Raw genomic sequence first — 24,835 nt, 5'->3', positions numbered from 1 at the left:
AGTCTGCGTGCCTGGCCACTAGAGAATGTTTCACGCAAAGCTTTGAAACTCTTTTTTAAACGCGATGCCATTATTTTTCCTCTCCTTCATTCAGAAATATCAGCATAACTGACTGTATAAACCATGAGTTTATGCCACAGTGGCAGAAGCTGAAGGCTTTTTCTATGGCGGGTGGCATGTTATCTTTTTCCAACTCCAAGTGGATGCTTTCAAGCAATATCTCTCATTATTGCACTTCAACTTGGCCAGTACTATTTATGTGTGCTACAGAATTATCGGCGGGATTTTATTAAATTTTACTGAGGGTTTTCTCAGTTTTCTGGTTCATGTCAGTGGGGCATTTGTACACAAAAGACGAGAAATTCTCTATTTACTTTAGGAAATGTGTGAAACAGAAATGTAATGCTTGCTGCGGGGCTAGTTGGTGCATATTTTCGTAAAAGGACCTAGTGCCAAAACAGACAGCATGCAGTAAGAGAGAAGGAACAAGCGCTTGTCTTGTATTGTTTGCTGCCTGTTTTGGTGCGGAGTCCTTTTATGAAAACATAAATGTAAAGAGGAAGGGAGTGAATAGCTTAACGAAATGATCGACTGACCAGTTCACCTATGGCTGTTTTTTTTCCTTTCCTGCACCTGCGCATTTGTCATTTTTTCCAAGTATTTATTTCGCTCTCGCACTAAATACACTCAGTTGTTAGTCAGCGCTCGAGTTTGTCTTTCTTGTCCTGTGTGTTTTCTTTTGCACTGTTTTCCCTCTGAATATCTCACCAGCTTGCCCAACAACACACCTTGATATGGCTGGATGTTTGTGTGCCTTTTCTTCCCAAATATACACTTTACTTATGTGCAAGTATTTATTATTTGCATGAATTATTTCCTTTTTGGATGCACAACATGCAAAATAATAACATGATTTGCCTGTGCTCCGGTGTTCTACTATGTTTGTTTTGGTTTTGTAAATGTGTGTCCTCATAAATGCATATTCCATCTCTGATTTTCCATCTCTATTTCTGTAGGCACCACAGAAGACAGTCGCAGCTCAGAAGAGCAGTAAAGGAGCCCGTGAAGCACTCCGGGATAACACCAAATGGCAGCAAGCAGCTGAGGAATTTAATGAATAAATTATTTGCACAAATTTTTCGCATTTTTTTATGCAGCTTGACCAGTTATAACCTCCTCAGAATGTACTCAAAACATCAGAAATTGTCCTTTTGAGGCTATTTTGAGGATGTCCTGAGGCCGGACATGAGGACCTTTCTAGTACATTTTGAGGACCATTTGAGGATGTCCTGAGGATAAAGAATGTCCTCAAAATACATCCTCAGTATGTCCTCAGGATATTTCAGTGTTGTCTGGGAACGTTTTAGCGGCTGCTTGAATGCACATCCGCCTAACACGCTTTAGAAAACTGATGTCCAAAGACCCCAGATAAAGCTGCCGATACAATGGTGTAGGGAACAAAGACTCAGTGAGAGCCTGGGTCATCTGCTTTCTCGAGAGGCTATACAGGTAATCTAAAGAGAAGCGCACAGTGAGAAAATTGAAAGTGTCAGCAACCTCCTTAAGAAATCCCCATAAAGTCCCCTCACGAGCCTGCACAGTCGGTGCGAATAAGTAAGGCAAATGAAAACTAAGCCGCCTAATGAGCACAGCTACCAGAAACGGGTCGTTTGCCGATTTGAAAAAGAAAAAACGGGAAACGAGTTGATGCACGAACAGGTGAACAAGGCCCACTCCACCACCCTCTAAGGGAAGGAACAAGTTGTCACGCCTCATCGGCTCCCATTGAGAGCGCCAAACGAATGCTGCAAATATTCTAGGGTTGTTTGGTCAAGCGTGTCAGAGTGGCACCAAGTGAACACGTGGTGTATGGCAGTAAGGCGTCTTAGGGATATGCAGTGTTATAGTAATTAAAAAAAATTAAAAAGAAGGCAAATTCGTTATCGCATCTTACCTTAAAGGGACTCTGAAATGATTTCCATGGGCATCTTCTACTGCAACTAATCTGTAGAGGTGGGCTTTGCGGGTATTCAAGTCAAATTCGAAAGCTCCGAGTGCTCCGCTGTAGCTCGCAACTGATTAGAGCGACACACCTCACACATCACACGTCAGTGAGCAAAAGCGCCATCCTTCAAGCTCGCCCAGTCTGCCCACATGTCATCGGGATAGGGAATGTGCAGTGAGGTGCATTACTCTAATCGGTTGCGAGCTACTGTGAGCAGCAGTTTTTAACAATCACTTCTAAATTTTACGGTTCATGCAGAGGTTTAAAATTTGACTTGAATACACACAAAGGCCACCTCAACACAATTGTTGCTCTAGAATACACCCATCGAAATCATTTCAGGGTCACTTTAAGGCAAAGCTTAAATGTGCTCCAAATTTTTAACTTTACTTCTTTCAGTCACAATGACCTCAGGAACCGTTGTGTACTCATCAACATGATTTAAAGAGCAGAGGCCGTATCACGTAACTGTCAAATTCTGTCAAAAGTTAATGACAGTGACGTCAAAAAGGCGAAACGATCAGACGTCACCGCTTGATGCAACAAGGAATCAGCCAATTACATCAGGACGCCACCCCGAGAGGATTTATTTGCACGGCGAGAAACCGTCTGCTAAATTTTTTGTAAAAAGAATTCAGAAATACACAGTGATCAAAATAATTAATATTTTATTTTGCCAAAACATTGTGTTTAAAGTTAGAACATATTAAGCAACACAAAAAGTATAAGAAGTTGTGTTATTCAATTTTCTGGAGGGTGACTATTGGTGCCGAGGAGATGCACTCACAACGGTAAAATGTCAACAAGCCACATTGTACGAAATATGCAGTCCTTCCTCCATGGCACGAAAGCAGCCGAAGCAGCCAATTCCACCCAATGTTATTGTTTTTTACTGGGCATCTAAAAATCAATCAACTGTGCGGTTGACCTAAGTGCACAGAAATATTTCAATGAAGGCAATGAAGGCTACGTGTCTGCCAAGCAAACTTACAAGGAGCGATTGGTTAGAAATCAATGAAAAAAACTTGTCTTGTTCGGTGCTTACGTTTGAAAACGCCAAAGGGTGAAGTGTTGCAGTATGTGAATTGTGGCCGTTTGTTTCTTTTCCCTTGAGGAAATAGAAGACGACCACGAAGTGCGATTTGCCGGGAAAAATGAAGTGCTTTGCCAGCATAAGCCTGTGTTGCTTATGTGTAACTATTGCACTTAGGTGACCACGGAAACCCACCCCTTCTGCGTGCTAAGTTAGCAGATTGGCATTCGCTTACCATCGGTTGTGCGATGCCGATGTGTGCCTTGTTACCAACGGCAGCTTGAAAGCTGCCCGTGGCAATTACCCGCAGAGCACATAGCACCTGCCGCCGAACCGATAACGCGCTCGCACACGCACCTAACAGTTCATCGGAGACTTCGTCGTACAGCCATTCCACAATCTGCTTCTACAGTCGAAAAAAGGCATTAAAACAGCTCGTCCGGCAGGTCAAACGCGTCTTAATGCGCCCTCGTTCGCAGTTGCTCGCACCGGCGCAACCACCTCAGTTGTATCGCCGCGTTCACCGCCGCCATTTTCTGTCCCAAACGCAACAGTCAAATTGACCGCCTCGAGGCGATCACAAAAAAAATCAATTTGCACCTGCGTAATTAGGTGTGCAACGCCATCACTTCTGCCACATCCGTGACGTAATCTGCAGCCACCCATGATGCAAAAAAGCAATATGGCCGCCAGCCACGACCGACCAATAGGATTGAGGCTAACTGACTGTTTTCGACAAGTTTTGGCAACTTTGCTATTTGACAGTTCCGTAATACGTCCCCAGGACTCTTGCAAACACTATCTGCAGAAAGCATGGGCAGTGCCCAAGACCGTTCTGTGCTTGCATCGACACGCACCATGTGATTTGGGAAGGACTACAATGAGAACATGCCACAATGTGGGCAGGTAAAAACAAGCACAGTCATTGCCATAGCATCATTAAAATGATAATTGGAGCATGACTGCAAGGGCACTGGAAATGTCAGGCACTTAAAAGGGAATTCATTTTAGAGCTGAAATGAGCCTGTGCTAATATGCAAATATATTAAATTATGAGAATGACAAGGAGACTACACCATGCTCTCATCTGTTATGCTTCATGCTAATTATAGTCACATTTCTCACAAGTTAGCTTAAAGAGGATAAAAAGCAGCACAACAAAAGTCAACAACAAAAAAACCTTACTGGACTGTTGAATTGCTAATAGAGTTTTGAAATCCACAGATGTAAGGGTGTGTCACGAGCGAAAAAGAAAAGAGGGATGAGTAAACACTGGACGTAAGGAAAGGCATGTTGATTTACACATGGCACTTTGAAAGAAAGAGAAGAGGTAAGAGAGTGCAGTCGTATTTTTGGAAGAGATGGAGAAGACGACGACGAAACTGAAAACAAGGTGGAAGTCAAGAAAAATGAAGTGGACGTATAAAAGGAGGGATGGCGAGGTAGACAGGAGCAGCTTTCTAGGTGCGGACGTTGGCGCATGGCCATCAGCTGCAGCAGGAGGTGTTAGATCGCGAGGCCTACTGACCTGGCGTGGTCCCCACCGGCTGATGCTCCGGACCTGTGGATCACGACGCTGACCCCGTCTTCGGAATGCGGGCCCTGTGTCAACGCCTCCGGATTGACGCTTAGCCTGCGGCTGTTGCATCTGCCAGACCTAGTCATCAGTACGAAGATGCTCCAACGCCGACATCCAGCTAAGGCGACGTGGCAGCACCGACTCTCGTTGTTGCGCCAATCAGTATGAGGCCGGCACGATAAAGGAAATGATTGATTTACTGGCTGAAGTGTTAGAACGTATGATGGCGTGCAGCCGAACGACGCGTGACGCCGGCACGCGGAGGGAGCTCAATTCGGCTGCACTTCGGCGTCATCATCTTCAGCAGTTGGTGCTGCTCCTGCTGCGTAAGGCCGCCGCTGCTGCTACACTTTCACCTGATCCTCCTCAACACTCTTCTCATAGAACAGCGGCGTCTCTTAAAACAAGGTACCGCCTGGGTTTATGTCCGTTCTCCGCGTCCGAGAGAGCATACAAACCACCCGCATTTGGTAGCAAGACTGTATGAGTGCGACTTTGCGGTTTATGCTTGAGGACCATCAGTGTGATAGGAATACGGTGTTTTCTGTTGTGTTATCTTGGTGTATGGGTAATGTGCTGTTTTTTGTTTGTTGTTCACTCAGGCGTAAAGTGCGTCTTGAGTTCCCCTTTGAAGCCTTCTCTCTGCTTTATAGGCTTGCACACACACAGAGCGCTTACCATTCCACACCATAAGCACACTTTTGTGTGACCGGGTGTAAGGCTTTTAGGAACACCTCTCTGAGCCTCTCTGAGCTACGTGGTCAGTGTAAACTCTAATGCACAGCAAATGGCTGCATGACATTCTAATGCAGATCGCACTGAAACACGCATGAGAAGAAGCAGTGGGAATGTTACAGGGCTGACTAATAGGCAAAGTATGGTTGAATGTGAGAAAATCCTTCCTCAGCACCAGTTTGCGATACCACTCTCCAAGAAGCCAGAGCAGCTCAGAAACTGCAGTCGCAGAAACACACTCAACTTGTAGAAAAAACACTGAGTGTCATATTTTTTGATGGACAAACATTGCCATGTACACAGAACAGGTTGGACCATTCAACCAACGCTACCCATATTGACATTCCATAAGCATTACTTGTACCGTGGTATTCTACTCTTCTGCACTACAAAAAAAACATGAGAGGAGGAACTGGGTCAAGAAATGTGTAGAGCTAAAATTTTTGTATAAAAGGTAACACCTGCACACTATTACACTTGTACTCTTGAAGCAGTTTCCACAGTTGCAATACACACACAACAGTTGGAAACATGCAGTCATTCGCCAAGTTCACTCAGTACACATCACATCGTAACATGTCACAATGATTGAAGTGACCCCTCCTTCCCTTCTTATAAAAACAGAAGTGCAATACCAGCCTCCTTCTCCACCCATGGCAGTAACATGCAAGGCACGACAGCAGACCGAACACGGGGGATATGCTTGTGAACTTGATTCATTGCAACCTCGCGAAATTCTTGTATCCTGAGCTCACCAATTAAAAGGTGGTCCTAGTTTTGCAGACATAGATTCTTATGAATCTCAGGACAACGGGGGTACCAAGATAAGAATAGACATGTTCTTGGAGGTGGGTCCAGTACCGACTGTTCTGTAGCTTTAAACGTTGAGAGAGAAAATTGTACAACACAGCTGCGAGCCCTGAAGATCTTCTGAAAGGCTATGCTGTGCAAGGAGCCAAAGAGTAAGGAAGTGGTGCTGTTGCACCTGACTGTCGGAGGCACTTATGCTTTTTCATTAGGCATCTAAATAGTAGGTAACGCTATCCACCGCACTTTATTCAAACAGTGTCAGTCAATGACAGGCCTGAATGACAGGCCTGTGCACCACTGCATTGCAAAGGGTGCCGTACCAGGCTTATTTTGCAGCAGGAGGCAGACCCCACTTGCAAAGATGATGTGGTGGGCAAGAGAGCTGCAGCGGAGGCAGCAGTTTATGTCCACTATTTCGTTCAACGAACAGCTTCACGCTTGATCAGCCTAAACAAGGGAGCCTGGAAAGAGCATTCACACGGCTGTGACTGCAACGGTTCAATTGAGCAGAAGGCCTGGGTTGGCCAAGTCTGTACATAATGCAGAGCCAGGTCAGGGTCTGTGCAGACTGTAAGAAAGGTGATGACTGATGATCACCACTGTGTGGCTATACTCATATTGTCCAACGCATGTGTTGGACATCTGTCAGTAATTCCCAGCTTGGTGAAAGCATAATTGCAGACCAGCAGACAATTGGGTTGTACCTTGTAATGAGCTGGTATTGCCATTGTGTTTGTCGTTGATGAATGCATTCATGATTGCTCAGCTAAATGGGTCCCAAGACAGGTGCCTGCTACCTCGTCTGATACCGGTTGTTGGCTGTTCCTCGAAGTTTAATGCTGGCAATGCAAACCACAAAGCAAACTGCAGCATACATTAAATGTCTTCGATTCAGAGCTGAACAGTTTGCTTGTGACAGTTTGTGATCAGTGGCAAGCTCTATGATACATGGTCGCTTGTATTTGTGGGAAATATGGAACCAGGTACTGCAGGCGACGACATTGGTGAAGGGACACTGCAAAGTTCTGCAAGTGCTTTGGCTGCATGAAAAGTATTCGACTAGTGGCAACGTGCAGCACTGCATAGTTTTGGGGCGCCGTTATTCCAAAGCAACGAAGACGTAGCTGCACCACAAGTTTATAAAACAGCTTGCCATTCTCAGGGACATAGCTTGCGGGGAAGAATTCCACTCTTTCCCAATTGTTCTTCCCATCAGAGATTTCAAGCTTGCCAAGCAGGCCAGCACAATATTAGTGGATGTCAATAATCTTTGTCATCCGGGGTTGAATGTCATACAGACTATGAGCGACACAACAGGCGCTTCTTTCCTGTTGTCTCCTTTTTCCTGTGAACGTCTTTTTTAGCGCACAGCCTCCAGAAATGAATATGTACCAACTAGCCTGTCAGAAAGTCTTACTAAATAACAGTGGAGAGCTCCAGATTAATTTCAACCGCAGCGGTGGTAAGTCATGAAGATTAAATGCAAGAAAGCCTGCAAGCTGTGTGGTGTCAGTGCATGTCAAAAAACCCCAGATAATGTCAACAGATTCCAAGGAGCAGATGTAGCTCAAAAGCACATCAGAAATAGGTCTCACTTTCACTACAGTACCCACTGCTATGAGCACTGCAGGTAGTAGTGCAGGTCCTACGGCCTGCAGTACTCGTAGCAGTCCCCATTCACATGGCCCTTGGTACCGCAGTGATGGCACGCATTAATCATGTGCCTGGTTGGCACCCTTGAGAAAGGAGCAGCGATGCCTGGTCCATACACCTTTTCCAGGCTCCTGACGAGGATCTCCGCCAGCTCCTCCACTCCTTCACCAGCCGACAGATGGTATCCATCGGCGCCAAAAAGGTGCCTCTTTGGAAATTTACGTGCATCCAAGAAGCGATGCTGAAAATGAAATAGAATTTGTTCAGAAATAGGGCAAATTGAGGCAATACGTCAAACATGGTTTGGTATCTAGGGTTAATGTCCAAAACTGACTTGAGGTATGAGGGCTGCTACAGTGGAGGGTTCCAAATTAACCTCGACCATTTCCAATATCACATACCAGCACATTAGCGCCATTTTGTTACCAGCTCGGTGAGCGTGAGCAACCAGCGCGGGGAAATATTTAAGACATCACAACAGTATAGAGCTACAGTAAAATTTTATCTTTCTGGTATATTTCAGAAGTAAACAACTCATGAACAGGCAGAAACAAAGCAGACCACACAAACATAGCACTTGCTTAAAACAGAATTAAATCGAACACGTGAAATTTCTGGCATATAAAACACATATCAGATCAAAAACCTCAGTACGCCAGTCCCATCTGGAACCCACCTGAGATACACCTAACAAATGTGCTCGAATCCATTCAAAGCTATGCCGCCGCCCATTTTGTGCATCATGCCCCGTACCCTTATTTCATCAGCGTTTTATCCCTGAAGGACAGCCTTGAAAGCCTCTTACTTTGACGCCGCATTACCAGCCTTTCTTTCGTGCACAAAATTCTTTGCAGTTGACTCAGTCAAGCACCTTACGTTGTGCATCGCACCAACATATCTCGTCACGCTGTGCATCCGTTTCAGATAACTCGGCCTGTTGCTCACATATTTTCAGGATCTTTTTTCCCCGAGCATTTGTGGACGGCAATACCCTTCCCCATGACGTCGCTGGCATCACATGCCCATTTTCATTTCTTGAAGCCTTGACAATGCATTTTCAAACGCAGTGCCTGTACTCATATCTTTTCTTAAATATCTGTAACCCCAACCCTCATATATTACCTCCATAGGTGGTAGTTGAGGAAAACAAAGTGAAGATAAAATGTCTGAACATATATTGACGGCAGGTCACCAAGAAGACATGCTGGGATAAATACTTTAATGCCTGCATGTGCCCCTTAGCTAGGTGAGCTCTGCATCATGACAGCGAGCTTATACTGATGCAGTCACCACCTCTTGGTACAGCCTTCTGATTTTCTAGTTTTCTGCTCCTATTTACCTTCATGTTTTTCAGAATGAATCTAAAAACCGACATATATGCACCCACTGGTATTGCAATGTGCAGCCATGCATCCTTCATGGGCAGTTTAACCTTGCTGGCAGGCCTACTGAGAATTTTATAATGACATCAGCTACTCTATCGAACGTACTACTTGCCGTGAGTGAGAGACAAGACCTTGCACTCCTCTGAACACTCACTCAGTTAACAGATATTATGATTTTACGTATGTTGCCCAGTATTTTAGGTGCTGAAAAATCAAACTTAACAACGGCCAACCTCTTGAGATTGTGTGGCAGTTTGAAGGTAAAAAATTACAGCATCAGTGTGTTCTGGCTTTTTTTAAAGCTGTGAGCAAACTGCATTCACAAAACGTGATGGCTCCAACACATTTTCTTCAATGCAAATGAGAATATAAGTTGGGCAACTGGCACATGTCACCTGCATGCATAGCTACTGAAACCTTTTGTCTATTTCTTCAGGGCAAGACCTCTTCAAAGAAATCTAAACAATACATAATCAATGTTCTTTTCATAATTTTGTAATGTGTGCAACTGAATAGTGCAGGTAGTCGTGTCACTATGTGTTGTCAAGAGTTGTTACTAAGAGTTTGATTAGTGAGCACACAACATGTGGTATACTGCATGCAATCATTTCTCATGCAGGAAGCAGTTCGTATGCTTGCAAGCAGTTGAGAGAGTACGCCAACAAGGTGGAAACTGCCTATGATGGATGCCTGCAGCCCGTTGTAGTACCTGTGGGCGCACGCCTCAATTCTCAACTGTTTTGCTCTAAAAAATATAAAGTGAAACTGATACAGCAAAATATGGAAGCTGAGATGACAGCAGCAGGGGGCAAAGATAATGTCAATGTATGCACACTTTCTCTGTTATCGGAAGAGGCCGGCAGTTACAAACAACTTTTCCTAAACTGCTTGTTTTTTGTTTCGCCACGAACAAACGGAGATTTCCTGTACTAAGAATAAATGTTGTTGCACACCAGCTCTATGTTCATCTGGTATTCTACTCGCCTTTTTGTGCACTGTTCACCCCAAAGGCGTACAACAAGACAAACATGTCGGTACTCACGTCCGGGTTCAGGATGAACACAGACGGCATCCGCTTAAGCGTAGCCGTCAGCTTGCGGTTGAGCAGGTGACGGCGGTTCAACCAGCTACGGCTCACCTCGGCGTCCTCCGTAATAAACCAGCGTGGCAGCACCTTCACCACGAGGACCACAGGGGCCACGTCGCGTAGCAGCTGCAGGACGAGGGCCTAGGATGCGAAATGATAGTTAAGAACTCATTACTGAATTCGGCAGAAGTTCGACGCGTTGCACCACCACGTAGTACATACCTTGATGTTGTCGCAAATCTCCTGCGGACTTGTGTTTGGCCTAGAGATGTCGTTGCCTCCCACGTACACAACACAGAGGTCTGCGCGCAGCAGGTTAATGCGCCGCACAGCGCTTGCAAGGCGCACGGCATCGTAGCCGCTGAAGCTGAATGTGCAGGTCTCGACCGACGGACGCAACCGCAGACGAGACCTGCACAAACGCTTCAGCTGACTATCGCCATCGAGCACGTCTCGTAACGCCATGATGGATCGTCACTGGCGGCAAATGAAGTTCACGCGCGTAGAAAACGTGGAAAAAAGCGCACCTCGCAGTCACATACAATGGTTGGGGACATCTAAGACTACAGGGAACAGGCAACGTCAAGTTTGGTTCAGCTAGGGACAGCGTAGAGACGGTTTGGAGTTGGGTTCAGCCAATACCACCTAGTTATCTAGGTGGTATTGGTTCAGCTCGGCATTTATTCGGACGCGAGGAAGGGAATTACCCCTAGGGACGGGGAAATCTAAGGGCAGAGTCAGACCTAGGGAGCACTGGGCGTGTCGCGCAGTGCGAAAAGTGGGGACAGCGTCGTGTCCCCGATCTCCTCTGTCTCGCTTAAGCGCTGTTTTTAGGCGCAAGATAACGCACCAGCTAAGCCGAGCGTCCGAATAAATACCGAACTGAACCCAACTCCAAACCGTCTCTATGCTGTCCCTAGTTGAACAAAACTTGACGCTGTCTGTTCTCTGTAGCCTTAGATGTCCCCAACCATTGTATGTGACTGCGAGGTGCGCTTTTTTCCACGTTTTCACCGCGCGCGAACTTCAGTTGCCGCCAGTGACGATTCATCATGGCGTTACGAGGCGTGCTCGTTGGCGATAGTCACCTGAAGCGTTTGTGCAGGTCTCGTCTGCGGTTGCGTCTGTCGGTCGAGACCTGCACATTCAGCTTCAGCTGCTACAATGCTGTGCGCCTTGCAAGAGCTGTGCGGCGCATTAGCCTGCTGCGCGCAGACTTCTGTGTTGTGTACGTGGGAGGCAACGACATCTCTAGGCCAAACACAAGTCCACAGGAGATTTGCGACAACATCAAGGTATGTACTACGTGGTGGTGCAACACGTCGAACTTCTGCCGATTTCAATAATGAGTCAAAAGAGCTACAACTGGGGCTAGTTGGAAATGCATCCTTGAAGGTATTGGTGAGCGCTACCAAAATACGGAAAGGGTTCGTCCCTGTCCGTATTTTGGTAGCGCTCACCAATACCTTCAAGGATGCAGTAATGAGTTCTGAACTACCATTTCGCATCCTAGGCCCTCGTCCTGCAGCTGCTACGCGACGTGGCCCCTGTGGTCCTCGTGGTGAAGGTGCTGCCACGCTGGTTTATTACGGAGGACGCCGAGGTGAGCCGTAGCTGGTTGAACCGCCGTCACCTGCTCAACCGCAAGCTGACGGCTACGCTTAAGCGGATGCTGTCTGTGTTCATCCTGAACCCGGACGTGAGCACCGACATGCTTGTCTTGTTGTACGCCTTTGGGGTGAACAGTGCACAAAAAGGCGAGTAGAATACCAGATGAACATAGAGCTGGTGTGCAACAACATTTATTCTTAGTACAGGAAATCTCCGTTTGTTCGTGGCGAAACAAAAAACAAACAGTTTAGGAAAAGTTGTTTCTAACTGCCGGCCTCTTCTGATAACAGAGAAAGTGAGCATACATTGACATAGTCTTTGCCCCCTGCTGCTGTCATCTCAGCTTCCACATTTTGCTGTATCAGTTGCACTTTCTATTTTTTAGAGCAAAACAGTTGAGAATTGAGGCGTGCGCCCACAGGTACTACAATGCAGTCATCCATCATGGGCAGTTTCCACCTTGTTGGCGTACTTTCTCAACTGCTTGCAAGCATACTAACTGCTTCCTGCATGAGAAATGATTGCATGCAGTATACCACATGTTGTGTGCTCACTAATCGAACTCTTAGTAACAACTCTTGACAACACATAGTGACACGACTACCTGCACTATTCAGTTGCACACATTACAGAATTATGATAAAAACATTGATTATGTACTGTTTAGATTTCTTTGAAGAGGTCTTGCCCTGACGAAATAGACAAAAGGTTTCAGTAGCTATGCATGCAGGTGACATGTGCCAGTTGCCCAACTTATATTCTCATTTGCATTGAAGAAAATGTGCTGGAGCCATCACGTTTAGTGAATGCAGTTTGCTCACAGCTTTAAAAAAAGGCAGAACACACTGATGCTGTAATTTTTTTACCTTCACACTCTGCCACACAATCTCAAAAGGTTGGCCGTTGTTAAGTTTGATTTTTCAGCACCTAAAATACTGGGCAACATACGTAAAATCATAATATCTGTTAACTGAGTGAGTGTTCAGAGGAGTGCAGGGTCTTGTCTCTCACTCACGGCAAGTAGTACGTTCGATAGAGTAGCTGATGTCATTATAAAATTCTCAGTAGGCCTGCCAGCAAGGTTAAAACTGCCCATGAAGGATGCATGGCTGCACATTGCAATACCAGTGGGTGCATATATGTCGGTTTTTAGATTCATTCTGAAAAACATGAAGGTAAATAGGAGCAGAAAACTAGAAAATCAGAAGGCTGTACCAAGAGGTGGTGACTGCATCAGTATAAGCTCGCTGTCATGATGCAGAGCTCACCTAGCTAAGGGGCACATGCAGGCATTAAAGTATTTATCCCAGCATGTCTTCTTGGTGACCTGCCGTCAATATATGTTCAGACATTTTATCTTCACTTTGTTTTCCTCAACTACCACCTATGGAGGTATTATACGGGGGTTGGGGTTACAGATATTTAAGAAAAGATATGAGTACAGGCATTGCGTTTGAAAATGCATTGTCAAGGCTTCAAGAAATGAAAATGGGCATGTGATGCCAGCGACTTCATGGGGAAGGGCATTGCAGTCCACAAATGCTCGGGGGACAAAAGATCCTGAAAACGTGTGAGCAACAGGCCGAGTTATCTGAAACGGATGCACAGCGTGTTGAGATATGTGGGTGCGATGCACAACGTAAGGTGCTTGACTGAGTCAACTGCAAAGAATTTTGTGCACCAAAGAAAGGCTGGTAATGCGGCGTCAAAGTAAGAGGCTTTCAAGGCTGTCCTTCAGAGATAAAACGCTGATGAAATAAGGGTACGAGGCATGATGCACAAAATGGACGGCATAGCTTTGAATTGATTCGAGCACATTTGTTAGGTGTATCTGAGGTGGGTTCCAGATGGGACTGGCGTACTGAGGTTTTGATCTGATGTGTTTTATATGCCAGAAATTTCACATGTTTGAGTTAGTTCTGTTTTGAGCAAGTGCTATGTTTGTGTGGTCTGCTTTGTTTCTGCCTGTTCATGAGTTGTTTACTTCAAAAATATACCAGAAAGATAAAATTTTACTGTAGCTCTATACTGTTGTGATGTCTTAAATGTTTCCCCGCGCTGGTTGCTCACGCTCACCGATCTGGTAACAAAATGGCGCCAATGTCCTGGTATGTGATATTGCAAATGGTCGAGGTTAATTCGGAACCCTTCACTGTAGCAGCCCTCATACCTCAAGTCAGTTTTGGACATTAACCCTAGATACCAAACCATGTTTGACGTATTGCCTCAATTTGCCCTATTTCTGAACAAATTCTATTTTATTTTCAGCATCGCTTCTTGGATGCACGTAAATTTCCAAAGAGGCACCTTTTTGGCGCCGATGGATACCATCTGTCGGCTGGTGAAGGAGTGGAGGAGCTGGCGGAGATCCTCGTCAGGAGCGTGGAAAAGGTGTATGGACCAGGCATCCTTGCTCCTTTCTCAAGGGTGCCAACCAGGCACATCATTAATGCGTGCCATCACTGCGGTACAAAGGGCCATATGAATGGGGACTGCTACGAGTACTGCAGGCCGTAGGACCTGCACTACTATCTGCAGTGCTCATAGCAGTGGGTACTGTAGTGAAAGTGAGACCTATTTCTGGTGTGCTTTTGAGCTATATCTGCTCCTTGGAATCTGTTGACATTATCTGGGGTTTTTTGACATGCACTGACACCGCACAGCTTGCAGGCTTTCTTGCATTTAATCTTCATGACTTGCCACCGCTGCGGTTGAAATTAATCTGGAGCTCTCCACTGTTATTTAGTAAGACTTTCTGACAGGCTAGTTGGTACATATTCATTTCTGGAGGCTGTGCGCTAAAAAAGACGTTCACAGGAAAAAGGAGACAACAGGAAACAAGCGCCTGTTGCGTCGCTCATAGTCTGTATGACATTCAACCCCTCATGACAAAGATTATTGACATCCACTAATATTTTGCTGGCCTGCTTGGCAAGCTTGAAATCTTTGATGGGAAGAACAATTGGGAAAGAGTGGAATTCTACTTCCCCGCAAGCTATGTCCCTGAGAATGGCAAGCTGTTTTATAAACTTGTGGTGCAGCTACGTCTTCGTTGCTTTCGAATAACGGCACCCCAAAACTATGTAGTGCTGCACGTTGCCATAAGTCGAATACTTTTCATGCAGCCAAAGCACTTGTAGAACTTTGCAGTGCCCCTTCACCAATGTCGTCGCCTGCAGTACCTGGTTCCATATTTCCCACAAATACAAGCGACCATGTATCATAGAGCTTGCCACTGTTCACAAACTGTCACAAGCAAACTGTTCAGCTCTGAATCGAAGACATTTAATGTATGCTGCAGTTTGCTTTGTGGTTTGCATTGCCAGCATTAAACTTCGAGGAACAGCCAACAACCGGTATCAGACGAGGTAGCAGGCACCTGTCTTGGGACCCATGGAGCTGAGCAATCATGAATGCATTCATCAACGACAAACACAATGGCAATACCAGCTCATTACAAGGTACAACCCAATTGTCTGCTGGTCTGCAATTATGCTTTCACCAAACTGGGAATTACTGACAGATGTCCAACACACGTGTTGGACAATATGAGTATAGCCACACTGTGGTGATCATCAGTCATCACCTTTCTTGCAGTCTGCACAGACCCTGACCTGGCTCTGCATTATGTACCGACTTGGCCAAACCAGGCTTTGTGCTCAATTGAACCGTTGCAGTCACAGCCGTGTGAATGCCCTTTCCATGCTCCCTTGTTTAGGCTTGTCAAGCGTGAAGCTGTTCGTTCAACGAAATAGTAGACATAAACTGCTGCCTTCGCTGCAGCTCTCTTGACCACCACATCATCTTTGCAAGTGGGGTCAGCCTTCTGCTGCAAATAAGCCTGGTAGGGCACCCTTTGCAATGCTGTGGTGCACATGTCTTTCATCCAGGCCTGTCATTGACTGACACTGTTTGAATGAAGTGCGGTGGATAGCGTTTCCTACTATTTAGATGCCTAATGAAAAAGCATAAGTGCCTCCGACAGTCAGGTGCAACAGCACCACTTCCTTACTCTTTGGCTCCTTGCACTGCATAGCCTTTCAGAAGATCTTCAGGGCTCGCAGCTGCGTTGTACAATTTTCTCTCTCAACGTTTAAAGCTACAGAACAGTCGGTACTGGACCCACCTCCAAGAACATGTCTATTCTTATCTTGGTACCCCCGTTGTCCTGAGATTCATAAGAATCTATGTCTGCAAAACTAGGACCACCTTTTAATTGGTGAGCCCAGGATACAAGAATTTCTCGAGGTTGAAATGAATCAAGTTCACAAGCATTGCCCCCATGTTCGTTCTGCTGTTGTGCCTTGCATGTCACTGCCTGGGTGGAGAAGGAGGCTGGTATTGCACTTCTGTTTTTATAAAAAAGGAAGGAGGGGTCACTTCAATCATTGTGACATGTTGCGATGTGATGTGTACTCATTGAACTTGGTGAATGACTGCATGTTTCCAACTGTTGTGTGTGTATTGCAACTGTAGAAACTGCTTCAAGAGTACAAGTGTAATAGTGTGCAGGTGTTACCTTTTATACAAACATTTTAGCTCTACACATTTCATGACCCAGTTCCTCCCCTCATGTTTTTTTTGTAGTGCAGAAGAGTAGAATACCACGGTACAAGTAATGCTTATGGAATGTCAATATGGGTAGCGTTGGTTGAATGGTCCTACCTGTTCTGTGTACATGGCAATGTTTGTCCATCGAAAAATATGACACTCTGTTTATTCTACATGTTGAGTGTGTTTCTGTGACTGCAGTTTCTGAGCTCGCTCTGGCTTCTTCGAGAGTGCTATCGCAAACTGGTGCTGAGGAAGGATTTTCTCACATCCAACCATACTTTGCCTATTAGTCAGCCCTGTAACATTCCCACTGCTTCTTCTCATGCGTTTTTCACATACATCAAGATAACACAACAGAAAACACCGCATTCCTATCACACTAATGGTCCTCACGCATAAACCACAAAGTCGCACTCGTACAGTCTTGCTACCAAATGCGGGTGGTTTGTACGCTCTCTCGGACGCGGAGTACGGACATAAACCCGGGTGGTACCTTGTTTTAAGAGACGCCGCTGTTCTATGAGAAGAGTGTTGAGGAGGATCAGGTGAAAGTGTAGCAGCAGCGGCGGCATTACGCAGCAGGAGCAGCACCAACTGCTGAAGATGATGACGCCGAAGTGTAGCCAGCCGAATTGAGCTTCCTCCGAGTGCCGGCGTCACGCGTCGTTCGGCTGCACGCCATCATACGTTCTAACACTTCAGCCAGTAAATCAATCATTTCCTTTATCGTGCCGGCCTCAAACTGATTGACACAACAACGAGAGTCGGTGCTGCCACGTCGCCTTAGCTGGATGTCGGCGTTGGAGCATCTTCGTACTGATGACGAGGTCTGGCAGACAGCAACAGCCGCAGGCTAAGCGTCGATCCGGAGGCGTTGACACAGGGCCCGCATTCCGAAGACGGGGTCAGGGTCGTGATCCACAGGTCCGGAGCATCAGCCGGTGGGGACCACGCCAGGTCAGTAGGCCTCGCGATCTAACACCTCCTTTTGCAGCTGATGGCCATGCGCCAACGTCCGCACCTAGAACGTTCCTCCTGTCTACCTCGCCATCCCTCCTTTTATACGTCCTTCTTCTTCTTCTTCTTCTTCTTCACGCCAGGTATATGGCACATACCCACGCGGGGGGTTGGCCAAGGTGTAGTTGAATTCATTTTTCTTGACTTCCACCTTGTTTTCAGTTTCGTCGTCGTCTTCTCCATCTCTCCCAAAAATACGACTGCACTCTCTTCCCTCTTCTCTTTCTTTCAAAGTACCATGTGCCAATTAACATGCCTCTCATTACGTGCAGTGTTTACTCATCCCTCTTTTCTTTTTCGCTCGTGACACACCCTTACATCTGTGGATTTCAAAACTCTATTAGCAATTCAACAGTCCAGTAAGTTTTTTTTTGTTGTTGACTTTTGTTGTGCTGCTTTTTATCCTCTTTAAGCTAACTTGTGAGAAATGTGACTATAATTAGCATGAAGCATAACAAATGAGAGAATGGTGTAGTCTCCTTGTCATTCTCATAATTTAGTATATTTGCATATTAGCACAGGCTCATTTCAGCTCTGAAATGAATTCCCTTTTAAGTGCCTGACGTTTCCAGTGCCATTGCAGTCATGCTCCAATTATCATTGTAATGATGCTATGGCAATGACTGTGCTTGTTTTTACCTGCCCACATTGTGGCATGTTCTCATTGTAGTCCTTCCCAAATCACATGGTGCCTGTCGATGCAAGCACAAAACGGTCTTTGGCACTGCCCATGCTTTCTGCAAATAGTGTTTGCAAGAGTCCTGGGGACGTATTACAGAACTGTCAAATAGCAAAGTTGCCAAAACTTGTCGAAAACAGTCAGTTAGCCTCAATCCTATTGGTCGGTCGTGGCTGGCGGCCATATTGCTTTTTTGCATCATGGGTGGCTGCAGATTACATTACGGATGTGGCAGAAGTGATGGCGTTGCGCACCTAATTACGCAGGTGCAAATTAATTTTTTTTGTGATCGCCTCGAGGCGGTCAATTTGACTGTTGCGTTTGGGACAGAAAATGGCGGCGGTGAACGCGGCGATACAACTGAGGTGGTTGCGCCGGTGCGAGCAACGGCGAAGGAGGGCGCATGAAGACGCGTTGACCTGCCGGACGAGCTGTTTTAACGATTGTTTCGACTGTAGAAGCAGATTGTGGAATGGCTGTACGACGAAGTCTCCGATGAACTGCTAGGTGCGAGTGCGAGCGCGTTATCGGTTCGGCGGCAGGTGCTATGTGCACTGCGGTTAATTGCCACGGGCAGCTTTCAAGCTGCCGTTGGTAGCAAGGCACACATCGGCATCATACAACCGATGGTAAGCGAATGCCAATCTGCTAACTTAGCACGCAGAAGGGGTGGGTTTCCGTGGTCACCTAAGTGCAATAGCTACACATAAGCAACACAGGCATATGCTGGCAAAGCACTTCATTTTTCCCAGCAAATCGCACTTCGTGGTCGTCTTCTATTTCCTCAAGGGAAAAGAAACAGACGGCCACACATCACATACTGCAACACTTCACCCTTTGGCGTTTTCAAACGTAAGCACCGAACAAGACAAGATTTTTTCGTTGATTTCTTACCAATCGCTCCTTGCAAGTTTGCTCGGCAGGCACGTAGCCTTCATTGCCTTCGTTCAAATTTTTCTGTGCACTTAGGTCAACCGCACAGTAGCTTTATTTTTTAGATGCCGCGTAAGAAACAATAACATTGGGTGGAATTGTCTGCTTCGGCTGCTTTCGTGCCATATAGGAAGGACTCCATGTTTCGTACAATGCGGCTTGTTGACATTTTACCGTTGTGAGTGCATCTCCTCGGCACCAATAGTCACCCTCCAGAAAATTGAATAACACAACTTCTTATGCTTTTTGTGTTGCTTAATATGTTCTAAATTTAAACACAATTTTTTGGCAAAATAAAATATTAATTATTTTGATCACTGTGTATTTCTGAATGCTTTTTACAAAAAAATTAGCAGACGGTCTCTCGCCGTGCAAATAAATGCTCTCGGGGTGGCGCCCTGATGTAATTGGCTGATTCCTCGTTGCATCAAGCGGTGACGTCTCATCGTTTCACCAATTTGACGTCACTGTCATTAACTTTTGACAGAATTTATGACAGTTACGTGATACGACCTCTGCTCTCTAAATCATGTTAATGAGTACACAACGGTTCCTGGGGTCATTGTGACTGAAAGAAGTAAAGTTAAAAATTAGGAGCACATTTAAGCTTTGCCTTAAAGTGACCCTGAAATGATTTCGATGGGTGTATTCTAGAGCAACAATTGTGTAGAGGTGGCCTTTGTGTGTATTCAAGTCAAATTTGAAACCTCTGCATGAGCCGTATAATTTAGAAGTAATTGTTAAAAACTGCTGCTCCCAGTAGCTCGCAACCGATTAGGGTAATGCACCTCACTGCACATTCCCTATACCGATGACATGTGGGCAGACTGGGCGAGCTTGAAAGCTGGCGCTTTTGCTCACTGACGTGTGATGTGTGAGGTGTGTCGCTGTAATCAGTTGCGAGCTACAGCGGTCCACTCGGAGCTTTCAAATCTGACTTGAATACCCGCAAAGCCCACCTCTACAGATTAGTTGCAGTAGAAAATGCCCATGGAAAACATTTCAGAGTCCCTTTAAGATAAGATGCGATAACGAATTTGCCTTCTTTTTAATTTTTTTAATTACTATAACAGTGCATATCCCTAAGACACCTTACTGCCATACACCACATGTTCACTTGGTGCCCCTCTTACACGCTAGAAACGACCCGTTTCTGGTAGCTGTGCTCATTAGGCGGCTTAGTTTTCATTTGCCTTACTTATTCGCACCGACTGTGCAGGCTCGTGAAGGGACTTTATGGGGATTTCTTAAGGAGGTTGCCGACACTTTCAATTTTCTCACTGTGCGCTTCTCTTTAGATTACCTGTATAGCCTCTCGAGAAAGCAGATCACCCAGGCTCTCACTGAGTCTTTGTTCCCTACACCATTGTATCGGCAGCCTTATTTGGGGTCTTTGGACATCAGTGTTCTAAAGCGTGTTAGGCGGATGTGCATTCAGGCAGCCGCTAAAACGCTCTTTTTCAAACTACACACAGCGACGCTGCCTGTCAAGCCATTTCTTAATGACAAGGGGATGTTTGTACCCTGGAATGTGAATTGTCGTCTGTGTAACGTGCCTGAGACAATTGATCATTGCTTCATCCTGTGCCCTGATGCCATGTTCTTTTGGGACATACTACAACGAACTCTTAAGAAGGACATTGAAATTACACCATACACTATTAGATTTCTGCCTGTTGACAAAAACTCTGTTGTGCCTTATGACGTGTTAGTGTTGATGGGACTATTCAGTCTTTGGAAAAGCCGTATGATGGACAGACATGCCGAGCCACCAAGATCGTCCAAATCTGTGTTTCGGGAACAGTGTGCGTTGGTGAGGAGTGTATATGCTGCTCGCGACGAACCTCCAAGCTGGCTGCCGTGCCTAGATGCTTGTGTGTGCCTCCCTGAATTTTGATGTTTTGATGGGGATGCAGTGGTGAGTTAGGGCTATGGGGGGCTCATATTAAGCAGCCCGATAACTTGAGACGCGAACTAGTCTGATTGAAGTTTCCTCCTTTCTACAGAAGTTCTTCCATGCAATAAAGAAAAAAAAACCCTTTGTGGAATATTTGTTGAGTGCCTGCCTGGCACACAAAAGACCTAGGTTCGAACCCCAATGGCAGCGAATTTTTTTTCGTTTGAAACTTCTGGGAATATTTTCGCCAAGTTTGTGAGGCCTTGCTGTCAATCCTAGGTCACAGCATTGGCTTTTTGACCGAACGAGCTGTATACGCTATTGTGTAAAATTGAGTGCGATGTCACTGCACTGCTGTGCAATGGTGTGTGCAGTGTGAAACAGTCATAAGCAAATATTTTGCGGGACTGTAGGACTGTGTGAATGAAGTATTTCACGTTTTGTCACAGGCACCAGATGGAGTCCGGGGCATAGCTTCCGCATTGAAAGTGGCGATCACTAGATTAGAACGTGGAGGTTTCTGCCGTGGTTCTGGTCTCAAGCATGGCAGATGCTATGATGTCAGCGCAGCCAATGTGTTGACGGCCCGACGTCATAGGAAATGTATATGTCAAGCTTTCTTAGGTGATTCCTATGTAGCTAGGCCAGTTCTGCAGTTTTGCACAAAATCTGTTTCTGTGCCCGAAAAAAATGTTTTCATTAATCTTCGTGTACATGTGCACCTGTGGTAATAGTTGGCCACATGTGGTCCTGGTTTGTTCCACAAAAGCACATGTTCTTTTAGTCGACTGCAGTACGCTAAGAAATGAAAAGCCATTGTGCTGCAGTTAATCGCCATGCATGATAGCAGTGTTGGTACTCATGGGTTGACTATATCACACTACTTCTGCACTAGTTCTTTCCGCAAAAGTTATGGTTGGAGCAGATACTTGGAAAGATTTGTACTTACCTATGTGACTTCTTATTCAAAGATAAGAAATTTCTCCCTCTGATCAGCAACTTCTTGGATTGCAAAAGCATAAAACAAAACGTAATGCTCCTACACATTTTATGTTTCTGCACTCATAGGAGACAACACAAATGTAGAACCCATTAGTTTTCAATACTTGCACAGCCAAGATCGTTAGACATCGGCATCAGTGCTGTTCAAGTTATGCAAGCCTGACTGAGTTGTCTGTTGTCGAAGTTATAGAACAAGCATGTGTAGAGAGTCCAACCACTGGTATGTCTAGACACTGCACCTTTGGGTTCAAACAGAAAAACACCAGTAACAGTATGCCCAATTAATTGTTCAAAATTTGGTTTCCACCTAGAGAAGTCTATCCTTGAGATGTCTGCACTGCTTGCTGGCTATAAAGTATGAGTCCAGTCCAAAAATAAAACAGTATGAGAACCAGGAGCGTGTGCGGTAGTGTGACTGGCGGCCTAAGTAATGCTGTTGGCCGCTTTCAGATATTCATCTGCTATCTACCTCATTAGAGCAATTACTTTGTCGAGGTTGTTGTTGCACTGCATGTAAGGACACTGACAACACTTGCAATCGTAACAAACCACTGTCATTGTAAACCATGCACAAATGTCACAAAGAAGTGTTGCAACTTGACTTCCATGGCGGTTCACTCATCACTGCATTTCTCCTTGTAGTGGATGTCTTTTTTTTCAACACAAAAGTTTACTTTTGTGAAGCATTTCTTACTTTCACATTTCGTTCCATGAGTGAACAATTCAGCAGTGAGCGGGAAGCAAGAAATAGTTATGAACTGATAACAACCAGATAAACTGATCAGGAAGGGGAGGCGACTAGACAAAGAAAAACGTTGCACTTGCACATGTGTGGCAACTGTACATGTATATAGTTTGCCTGTTGCTTTGACTCATTGTTTTTTCCACCCCGAAGATTTTAGAAACTAAGTTGGATTTATCGTTTCGCATCAAGGCCTGATCGCTTGACTCTTGCACTGCTGCATACCCTATGATGATAGCATTTCATTTTGTAAGCACTGCTGTATAAATGAATACTGTGAAATGTGCATTAATTACATGTAAATCAACCACTGGCACTAACAAAGAAGCCAAGATGAACTACAGGTCAGTTGTGACGGCACATATAGATCACCAAAAAAAAAACTGACACTTCTGTCAGAAGTAGCATTCTCAACAAAAAAGAAAAGGTTCTGAAACTAGCTCCGGAAAAAGTTTAGTGAATGTTTAAATACAAACCTCAAGGTTTAGTACCCAAATATAACTGTCTTTGTGCGGAAAGAGAATAGAAGCTAATATTCTTGTGGTTGAGCCGATAGCTTTTCTCAAGTATCAAAGACAGACAGTGCATGAACAGCATTCATAGACTTTTGCTTTTGGCAATATATGTTAGGATCTACATGTTAACATTGTATTCTGCATGCTCCTTTTTTGTGGACAGTTCTGTGATGTTATTGCTATCCTAGACGACCGTGTCAACCTTTAAAATGACTGAAATGCCGCATTTATATGGTGGGATGCTTGGTAAATGGCTCGTTACACATCGAATTGGAAATCACTTTTCTTTTTCCATGAGTGCTCGAAGTTGATTTCCCATACACTGTTGTAATACCAGGGTAGCAAGGCAAGGATCCTTATAACTATTTAGATGTGTTTCTCATGCATCTGTCCTTGTTTATATTGGCTCAGTTCACAGCCATGATTGCTCCATGACATTGCTCTGAACTGGTGCTTATGATAATGGCAATACTGAAGCAAGTTCCGGTGTGGACTGCCTTTTGTGTGGCTACTTGCAGGCTGTCATACAGGCCACAACGCACAACTGCACATAACGTTGTTGCGCAGGTGGTATACATTACTCCACATAATATAAACGTCTGTGAAACGGTGTCAAGAGCATTACACTACACGCAAAACTTACGCGAATCACCCTCATTAACTTTTCTACCCACACATGATATTGGCCTCATCACTACAGTTACTCCCTCAAGAATTCAAGAATGCCTGAGATATTTCATTGAATGAATGCAATACAAGACTGCCCACTTTAAGCACTGTTCACAATGGGTACCCAGCACAACAGAATTACACATGAATATTCCTGTAGAGCCATTTGAAATCTTTTTCAACACTTTAGCTTGCTTCATTAGCATAACTCTTCAAGCCCACCACTACTACCACTAGAAGCACCCTTATACATGTCAACTTGAAATTATGTTCAGTGCAGCTTTATGCGCTGAACAAATTTCAAATGATCCTTTTATGCAGTCGCTTGCGGCTCTCATTGTAAAGGCTTTCACACTTCTCCATGTTCAGCGAAACTGTTTGTGACCATTTGGCAGCACATATTGATATATGTGATGATGTGTTTATTTATATTTTGTCTGTACTGCCACATGTTTGGAGTGTGTAGCTGTGCCCCCAGTTCTTGGTTGTATGTGTGCTTTTGTAACAGTTCTAAGTGTTTAATTCAGAAACCATACGTTGTATTCATTCCTGCTACATTGCTTTTCATTTGTACAATTCGTCATGCAGCACCTGCCAGGTGCAATAAATGAAATCTAACGGGGCGCAACACAAAAATGGTGCAAATAAAGAAAATTGTTGTTTCATAAACAATTGTTAATGTGCTGAGCCATGCAATGTCTTCAGGACTTCATTTTTCACTCATCACTTCCAGGGTGGCTCTGTCTAGGCTTTCATGAGGTGGCTCTTTTTTCGACTGAGCACCATTACCATCTTTTTAATTTGCCTGATAAGGAAAGGCACCTCGATTTATCAGGCTAAAGGTTTTGAAGTGCCTGCTTTTCTCTGCGCCAGTGTGCAGAGTGCAGTGCAGTGTGGCGTTAGTTGCAGGAAAATGGAACGGCCTACTA

At 45.1% G+C, this 24,835-nt stretch overlaps 2 protein-coding genes across 3 annotated transcripts; one reads left to right on the top strand and one right to left on the bottom strand.

Annotated features, from left to right (window-relative positions):
- Window positions 1-1,363: 1,363 nt before the first annotated feature.
- On the bottom strand, window positions 1,364-10,778 carry LOC144109975 (uncharacterized). 2 transcript variants are annotated; one of them, XM_077642777.1, is made up of 3 exons: window positions 10,510-10,778; window positions 10,243-10,428; window positions 1,364-8,056 (listed from the first exon to the last, which is right to left on the bottom strand). In XM_077642777.1, the coding sequence occupies exons 1-3, from the start codon at window positions 10,750-10,752 to the stop codon at window positions 7,808-7,810; spliced, it is 678 nt and encodes a 225-aa protein (XP_077498903.1). In that variant the 5' UTR covers window positions 10,753-10,778; the 3' UTR covers window positions 1,364-7,807. The 2 variants fall into 2 exon arrangements, with proteins under 2 accessions (XP_077498903.1, XP_077498904.1); XM_077642778.1 differs by having other exon boundaries at window positions 10,339-10,428.
- Window positions 10,779-11,334: 556 nt separating this feature from the next.
- On the top strand, window positions 11,335-24,541 carry LOC144110031 (uncharacterized). The gene is made up of 3 exons (XM_077642832.1): window positions 11,335-11,582; window positions 11,801-11,890; window positions 14,167-24,541. Exons 1-3 carry the CDS (start codon window positions 11,340-11,342, stop codon window positions 14,413-14,415), a joined length of 582 nt encoding a protein of 193 aa, XP_077498958.1. The 5' UTR covers window positions 11,335-11,339; the 3' UTR covers window positions 14,416-24,541.
- Window positions 24,542-24,835: the final 294 nt, after the last annotated feature.

The sequence above is a fragment of the Amblyomma americanum genome, chromosome 11, assembly GCF_052857255.1.
Source record: "Amblyomma americanum isolate KBUSLIRL-KWMA chromosome 11, ASM5285725v1, whole genome shotgun sequence".
Lineage (NCBI taxonomy): Eukaryota > Metazoa > Arthropoda > Arachnida > Ixodida > Ixodidae > Amblyomma > Amblyomma americanum.
Note: the sequence above shows the minus strand (reverse complement) of the source record. Positions and strands in the feature narration are given on the sequence as shown.

What these genes read in the sequence shown, in the direction of transcription:
- LOC144109975 (XM_077642777.1), bottom strand. Translation starts at nt 10,752, where the DNA reads ATGGCGTTACGAGACGTGCTCGATGGCGATAGTCAGCTGAAGCGTTTG. An exon ending in AGATTTGCGACAACATCAAG is followed by an intron (nt 10,429 to 10,509) that starts GTATGTACTACG and finishes TTCGCATCCTAG; the next exon opens with GCCCTCGTCCTGCAGCTGCT. An exon ending in TGTTCATCCTGAACCCGGAC is followed by an intron (nt 8,057 to 10,242) that starts GTGAGTACCGAC and finishes TTTCATTTTCAG; the next exon opens with CATCGCTTCTTGGATGCACG.
- LOC144110031 (XM_077642832.1), top strand. Translation starts at nt 11,340, where the DNA reads ATGGCGTTACGAGGCGTGCTCGTTGGCGATAGTCACCTGAAGCGTTTG. An exon ending in AGATTTGCGACAACATCAAG is followed by an intron (nt 11,583 to 11,800) that starts GTATGTACTACG and finishes TTCGCATCCTAG; the next exon opens with GCCCTCGTCCTGCAGCTGCT. An exon ending in TTATTACGGAGGACGCCGAG is followed by an intron (nt 11,891 to 14,166) that starts GTGAGCCGTAGC and finishes TTTTATTTTCAG; the next exon opens with CATCGCTTCTTGGATGCACG.